General features: G+C 39.1%; 1 protein-coding gene across 1 annotated transcript; it reads right to left on the reverse strand.

The window, feature by feature from the left end:
- LOC102181115 (olfactory receptor 2B2-like) lies at positions 5144-6169 on the reverse strand. The gene has a single exon (XM_005701696.2). It carries the CDS (start codon positions 6105-6107, stop codon positions 5166-5168), a length of 942 nt encoding a protein of 313 aa, XP_005701753.1. The 5' UTR covers positions 6108-6169; the 3' UTR covers positions 5144-5165.

Genomic DNA, 8733 nt, shown 5'->3' on the forward strand with positions numbered 1-8733 from the left:
ACTGTGTGGATGCCAACAAACTGGAAAATTCTTCGAGAGATGGGAATACCAGACCACATGACCTGCCTCGTGAGATATCTATATGCAGGTCAAGAAGCAACAGTTAAAACTGGACATGGAACAACAGACTAGTTCCAAATCAGAAAGGAATATGTCAAGGCTGTATATTGTTATCCTGCTTATTTAACTTGTATGCAGAGTACATCATGAGAAACACTGGGCTGGATGAAGCACAAGATGAAATCAAGATTGCCAAGAGAAATATCATTAACCTCAGATATGCAGATAACACCACCATTATGGCAGAAAGTGAAGTACTAAATAACTTCTTGATGAATGTAAAAGAGGAGAGTAAAAAAGATGGCTCCACATTCAGAAAACTAAGATCATGGGATTTGGTCCCATCACTTCATGACAAATAGATGGTGAAACAGTGGAAACAGTGACAGACTTTATCTTTTGGGTCTCCAAAATCACTGCAGATGGCGACTGCAGCCATGAAATTAAAAGACTCTTGCTCCTTGGAAGAAAACTTACGACCAACCTAGACAGCTTATTAAAAAGCAGAGATATTACTTTGCTGTCAAAGGTCCGTCTAGTCAAAGCTATGGTTTTTCCAGTAGTCACGTATGGATGTGAGAGTTGGACTATAAAGAAAGCTGAGAGCTGAAGAATTGATGGTTTTGAACTGTGGTGTTGGAGAAGACTCTTGAGGGTCCCTTGGACTGCAAGGACATTCAACCAGTCCATCCTAAAGGAAATCAGTCCTGAATATTCATTGGAAGGACTGATGCTAAACCTGAAACTCGAATACTTTGGCCACCTGATGTGAAGAACTGACTCATTGGAAAAGACCCTTACGCTGGGAAAGATTGAAAGTGGGAAGAGAAGGGGACGACAGAGGATGAAATGGTTGGATGGCATCACTGGCTCAAAGGACATGAGTTTGAGTGGATTCCGGGAGTTGGTGATGGACAGGGAGGTCTGGCGTGCTTCAGTCCATGGGGTCGCAAAGAGCAACTGAACTGAAAAGATATGTCCACCTCATAATCTCCAGAACTTTGGATGTTACCCTCAATAGCAAAAGATGTGACTACTCAAGGATATTGAGAAATTTATGCTAGACTATCAGGATGGGTTCTACCTGCCATCACATGTTTCCTTGTAAGAGAAAGGCAGAAGTAGATTAGACTGAGGCACATAGAGAGGAGGAGATATGAAAACAGAGGCAGAGCTGAGAGTGATGAGACCACAAGTCAAGGACACAAGACATGCCAGCAGCCATTAGAAACCAAAAAAGACAAGGAAGAGATCCCAGCAATTACCTGCTCCCCCACCACAGCTTCCAGAGGGTGCATGACCTTACTGACACCTTGACATCAGACACTTGACCTCCAGAACTGTGAGAGAATAAATTTCATTGTATCCTTTATTTATATATTCTGTTATATTGCAAGTTTTATCTTCAGGAAGATGTTTTATATCTAACCAAATTCTCCCTAATTGTTACTGACATAGCCACAGACTTCCTGGATCAGGAATGATCTTGCCAGCCATGTAGTCCAACTTCCCTCCAGAATTGAAAATCCTGTCTTCACAGAGATATTTATTCATTTAAACTTCTTTCTTTATTTATTTTTAGCAGTGTTGACTCCCATTCACTGAATCACAGTAGCTTCCACCTAACTCTTCCCTTAGAAGCCACAAGAATAAATTTCTACATGACATTTTTTCTAAAGGCTTGGTTGTATCTATCATTTTCTCTGTGTCTACTTTTGTTCTTTGGTCATTCACAGAAATGGTTATGACATGTGATTTAGCTACAGAAAATTTCTAAAGCAGAATTTAAAGAGGAAAAACATAGGTAGATTAATTGAGCCTATTTTATATAGATTTCTATTTTCCCATATTGCCAAAAATGTTTAACTATTTCATCATGGTATAATTCAAATTTTATTGTGAATCCCTTTTAATATAATACCAACTTTATTTTTACCCATTAATATGAATCCTATCCTTCACAGATCAAACAATACTCTACGTGACTGCCCTTCAAATACGCGAAGAGAACTATTACATCAAACATTGACAAAGCATTTTCACTCCATGTTAAATAAAGCTAGGCCTTCAGTAGTTCTTTAAGAGGCATTATGTTCTGATTCCTCAGTTCTCTAGTCAATATTCTGCAGAAACATTTTGGTTTTACAATGTTTGTACCTCTCTAAATGTGAATCCAGGCTTCAGCAATACGTGAACCGTGAACTTCCAGATGTTCAGGCTGGTTTTAGAAAAGGCAGAGGAACCAGAGATCAAATTGCCAACATCCACTGGATCACCACAAAAGCAAGAGAGTTCCAGAAAAACATCTATTTCTGCTTTATTGGCTATGCCAAAGCTTTTGTGTGTTTCACAATAAACTGTGGAAAATTCTTAACGAGATGGGCATACCAGACCACCTGACCTGCCTCTTGAGAAACCTATGTGCAGGTCAGGAAGCAACAGTTAGAACTGGACATGGAACAACAGACTGGTTCCAAATAGGAAAAGGAGTACGTCAAGGCTGTATATTGTCACCCTGCTTATTTAACTTATATGCAGAATACATCACGAGAAACGCTGGGCTGCAGGAAGCACAAGCTGGAATCAAGACTGCTGGGAGAAATATCAGTAACCTCAGATATGCAGATGACATCACCCTTATGGCAGAAATGAAGAACGAAAGAGCCTCTTGATGAAAGTGAAAGAGGAGATTGGAAAGGTTGGCTTAAAGCTCAACATTCAGAAAACTAAGATCATGGCATCTGGTCCCATCACTTAATGGCAAATAGATGGGGAAATAGTGGAAACAGTGTCAGACTTTATTTTTGGGGGCTCCAAAATCACTGTGGATGGTGATTGCAGCCGGGAAATTAAAAGACACTTACTCCTTGGAAGGAAAGTTACGACCAACCTACACAGCATGTTAAAAAGCAGAGACATTACTTTGCCAACAAAGGTCCGTCTAATCAAGGCTATGGTTTTTCCTGTAGTCAAGTATGAATGTGAGAGCTGGACTATAAAGAAAGCTAAGAGCTGAAGAATTGATGCTTTTGAACTGTGGTGTTGGAGAAGACTCTTGAGAGTCCCTTAGACTGCAAGGCAGTCCATCCTAAAGGAGATCAGTCCTGGGTGTTCATTGGAAGGACTGATGTTGAAGCGGAAACTCCAACACTTTGGCCAAGCTAATGTGAAGGGCTAACTCATTTGAAAAGACCCTGATGGTGGGAAGGATTGAGGGCAGGAGGAGAAGGGGACGACAGAGGATGAGATGGCTGGATGGCATCACTGACTCAATGGGCATGAGTCTGGGTAAACTCCGGGAGTTGGTGATGGACAGGGAGGCCTGGCATGCTGCGGTTCATGGGGTCGCAAAGAGTCGGACGTGACTGAGCGACTGAAATGAGCTGAACTGAACTGAAATGTGAATCCTAGAACTGAAGTCAGTGATTTGTATGTTTAATTAAAAACAGTTGGTTTATACTGGCTTCTTAGCCCAAATTCCCTGTCTATGGTGATCAGGATGTCCTCCTACCTCCAAATGTGGGGAGTGTACCTTTGACATGAGAGATTTGTTCTCTGTTTTCCGGGGGATAGAGGATGGTCAGAGTTTCCTTCTTGTAACTGCTGCTTCTCAAGCAACTTCAACTCAAAATAATACCATTGTGATATTTTAGGAGGTGGCCCACCCCGAGCCCCAGTACTAGCAAGACCTCTTTATTCATTTTAACTATTAGCACAGCAGCCCTTAAAGTGCACTCCTTGATCTGCACAACCTGAGAATTAATTAGAAATGCAATTCCTGGCCCCTCCCTCCAGACTTCCTACTTTAGAAACTCTGGGAGTGTAGGTGGGTTGATTCCCAGGGATCTTGGATTTTAAAAGCCCTCCAGGTGGTCTTGATGCAGGTTGAAGTTTTAAGATCCACCATATTGTGTCAGAAAATTACACTGAGGCAGAAAAGTACCTTGTTGGTACATTTTGAATACTGGTATTCAGAGGAAACATGCTAATTGTATTTCTTAGTTATTGAACTTTATGTTTTTGTATTTAGTAGAAGAAGTAATTAGAAAAAGAAGCAGTTAAAATGACTATAGTGCAACTATTCATCAGTTCAGTTCAGTTAGTCGCATCCGACTGTGACCCCATGGACTGCAGCACGCCAGCTATTCATAAAATCAGCCAAAAACTGACTCACAGTGTGCAAATATTTTTCTCAGCACTTTGATGAGCTCTGAAGGCCATGTGGAAGAAGTATAAATTATAATCTATGCTACCTAAGGGAGCTAACATAATAAGCTTTTTTTCTTGAACAAAGGAAGTACATTAAACAAATAATGAATATTGTTATATACTGTGCTAGTTTTATGATTTAGATTCTAATTGCTTTAGGGCTTAAAAGGAGACAGATAACATAGATGGTAATTGAATCATGAAAAAAATTCCAATAAAGAGTGTGTGATTCAGATAAATAAATAAATACAAATTTATTTGGTAGATGAAATAAGATAAGATACTTCAATTTAGGGTAAATGGAAAGTATAGACATGAGATCCAGGTAAAATTGTGGAAGAAAAATCATTGTACAACCCAAATATTGTCTTAATGTGGGACTAGTGTTAAAATTTAAGCTATTATCATTAACTTTATATCTATAAGGTTGGGGGGAGAGCTTTGTACGGCTTTATGGACTTCTGTTGCATCTTCTGTAATTAAGAAAATATTTGTGATGTGTAAGCACATTTGAATGTGTATAAAAATGTTATGTTTCCAGAGCTTTTATTCTAGACTCACAGGAGTTTAAGGCAGTTTACCAAGTATACAAACTAGTGTTATAAAGCCTGAGACTTTAAATATTTCAAGCTTACACTATTTTAGAGGATCATAATGCACCAGTTCTCAGGACTTGTGCAATGACTATAGGTAGACAGTAGGAAATAAGTGCACTTTTTTGTCAGTGACATTTTATTTGAAGAAGGTCTTCAGAACAGTTCTAAGAGTAGACTAAAGTAACTTGGATGGATTAAATTAAATTAAATTAAATTATTATTAAGTTAAATAATTTAATTTATTAAATTATTAAAATAAGTCAACTTCAAGTTTTAAGAAGGCTTATCATTTGGGTATTCCTATTTCTTGATTAAGAAAATCCTCGCAATCAGCCTCTTAAATGCTCCCTTTACATCTTTGTTCCTAAGTGTGTATATAAGGGGGTTCAACATGGGTGTAATGATTCCATAGAAAAGGGATACCATCTTTCCCCGGTCCTTGGAGGCAGGGGATGGTGGTTGCAAATACATATAGATAGCAGTGCCATAAAAAAGTGACACCACTATCAAATGGGAGCCACATGTTCCAAATGCCTTTCGCCGACCTTCCACTGATTGTATTCTCAACACTGCTTGGACAATACAAGCATATGATATCAGAATGAGTGTCACAGGTATTAGAAGGAATAGCACACTGATAAAGAATAGTTCAGCTTCATTTGCTGTTGTGTCTACACATGACAACTTGAGCAGAGCAGGGACTTCACAGAAAAAGTGATCCACTTCTTTGTGGCCACAGAGTGGCATCTGCAGGGTTAAGGTGGACTGTAATACTGAGTTGCTGAAGCCACTAACCCAGGATATAGCTGCCAGCTGGAGGCAGAGCCTTTGGTGCATGATGATGGAGTAGCGGAGAGGCCAACAAATAGCTACAAACCTATCAAAGGACATGACAGCCAGGAGGAGACATTCAGTGGAACCCAAAGCCAGGGAAATGAAAAGTTGTGCCACACAGCCGCCATAACTAATCACCTTCCTGATGCTGCATATGTTTACCAGCATTTGTGGAACTATACTTGTGGTGTAGCAAAGGTCCAAGAGTGAGAGATTGGTAAGAAAAAAATACATGGGGGTATGGAGCTTGGAATCCAGACGGGACACAACAATTATTGCTAGATTGCCCAGGATGGTCAAGATATAGGAAATCAGGAACACCACAAAGAGTGGAAGCTCCAGCCATGGTCGATCTGAGAAACCTAAGAGGATGAACTCTTGGGGGACACTCTCATTGATCCTATTCATGTTAAATGGTCAGCTCTTGGTTCTCTGGAATATAAAAAGTAAGTTAACAAGCACATTTATTTACTGTCAGTTTTAAGCATTTTTCTAACAATTTGTATAAACTTATAGAATGATGCTATTAATAATGTGAAAATATATTTACAAAAATATACATATTTATCTTTCCAAGTATTTCAAGTGTTTCTATTTTTATTTAAGTATATTAGTAAAATAAATTTCAAAAAATTTAAAGTAACATCAGTTTCCATATTCATAGAACTTATTCTTTATAAAATATCAAAATTTGATCTTTTGTTATTCTGTAAATTCATTGTTCTCACTTCTTTCTACCCTCAGTACCTTCTATTAAATAGTTATAGACACAGTTCCTGCCATTTGAAATTCTTCTGTGAGAGTATGCTAAGTCACTTCAGTCATGTCCAACTCTTTGCGATCCTATGGATTGTAGCCCACCAGGCTCCTCTGTCCTTGGGATTGTCCAGGCAAGGATAGTGGAGTGGGTTCCCATGCTCTCTTCCAGGGGATCTTCCCAATCCATGGCTCGAACCCACATCTCCTGCGTCTCCTTTGGCAGGTGAACTCTTTACCCCTAGTGCCATCTATTTTCTCCTAATGCCAATGAGATTCCCTGTGTAAAAACTGTGTAAATTAAAATTGTGTAAATCTCACCCCCTCAAAAAAAAAAAAAGAAGAACATGTAGATAGTATCTAATAATGGATACAACTGAGGATATATATATTTTTTATTTTATAAGCTCAGAATTCATATGAGATTATTTAATAATACAGAACTGGACTTCGGCTCATAGGCTACCTTGCCTAATTAGTTACATTATACTGGGAATGTTTCTTATCCTCTGATCTTCAAGTTCTCACTTGTGAAGATAATCATGATTTTTTACGTTGTCTTGATATGAAACATATACACACATTGCTTAGTGTAGACCTGGGCCCTTAGAAACAAAGCAGTGTGGATGAAAAAACTTAGTTTCAAGGTCTCTGAGGTTACTCAGAGAGGAATTACTTATGGTTTATAAAACTATAAATTTTCTAAAGTTACCAATGAAATATGGCTCTGCCAGTTGAAAACTCACCTTCCTTTTTCCTCCTTAGCCCCCAAACTATCAACCCTCAAAGTAAGGATCCTAGTTACCACCTGCTGTGAAGTATAAATGTGATTTTTCAGTGAAAATTTGCTGGCATAGTGCCTGGCACATAGAAACACGGTTATGTTAGCCCAAGTATGATAGTGATGTGAGAACTCTGAGACACTTTGCCCAGTCGCTTCAGTCATATCCGACTTTTTGCGATCCCATGGGCTATAAGCCTGCCAGGCTCCTCTGTCCATAGAATTCTTCAGGCAACAATACCAGAGTGGCTTGCCATGCCCTCCTCCAGGGGATCTTACCAACCCAGGGATCAAACCTGCATCTCGTGTGTCTCCTGCATTGCAGGTGGATTGTTTACCTCTGAGCCACACAGGAAGCCCTCTTGAGATGCTTTAAGCAAAAGCTATTCAACGCCCTGAAATTCCTAAAACTGCTGATATGTCAGTTCCACCTGCTAAACGTGTATTCGCCCTGAAGAAATCTTAACAGGACACTATAAATTATTTTTATTATTTTATCAGTATCAGAATATAAATTTTCATGATTATTCAGGTTCATTTGAATGTTAGCAACGTGTATTTTAATTTTGTTCTTATTCTCGGACTACTGCTGCTCCTGCTGCTAAGTCGCTTCAGTCGTGTCCGACTCTGTGCGACCCCATAGACGGCAGCCCACTGGGCTCCCCCATCCCTGGGATTCTCTAGGCAAGAATATTGGAGTGGGTTGCCATTTTCTTCTCCAATGCATAAAAGTGAAAAGTCAAAGTGAAGTCACTCAGACGTGTCCGACTCTTAGCGACCCCATGGACTGCAGCCCACCAGGCTCCTCCATCCATGGGATTTTCCAGGCAAGAGTACTGGAGTGGGGTGCCATTGCCTTCTCCATCTCGGACTACTAGTCCCCTAAAAATTGCCTTGCTCTCATTTGATAAAAACTTTGAGAAACATAGTCGATATAGACATAAAATGATGTTCAAATGTATCTCTAAATGAAAAAAAATAGTTACTTTTGTAACATTTGTATAGTCTGATTCTATCAATTTTAAAGATAGTATTTTATACATACATACATAAAGATACTAATACATAAATTAAAAATTACCTTGAAGAATACAGAAGTGTCACTCCTAAGAAATGGGGATGGTGGAGAGTAAGCAGAATTATTTATAAATTTACCTGTTTTTTGTTCTAATTTTTAAAAAGCAGATATTACTCTTTTAACATTAAAAAAAAAAAACCCTCACTTAAAATTCCACAGGCAGAAGAGTCTGGTGGGCTACAGTCCATGGGGCCACAAAAATTCTGACACAACTGAGGGACTGAGCGCACGCGCGCGCGCGCGCACACACACACACACACACACACACTAATTTACTCACTGTATTTTACTCTCAGACCAGCATTGCTTTAGTTTAGTACTTTGATCCCCATTCGGGTGCAGATCTTTGCAAGAAAATTTATTTTTTAAATTCTTCATGTTTTTTAAAAATTATGTCTGAATCTGCAAGGATTTTTTTC

Source organism: Capra hircus, chromosome 23 (genome assembly GCF_001704415.2).
Source record: "Capra hircus breed San Clemente chromosome 23, ASM170441v1, whole genome shotgun sequence".
Taxonomy (NCBI): domain Eukaryota; kingdom Metazoa; phylum Chordata; class Mammalia; order Artiodactyla; family Bovidae; genus Capra; species Capra hircus.

Bases quoted from the DNA above. Each gene is read 5' to 3' on its own strand.
- LOC102181115 (XM_005701696.2), bottom strand. From the start codon at position 6,107: ATGAATAGGATCAATGAGAGTGTCCCCCAAGAGTTCATCCTCTTAGGT.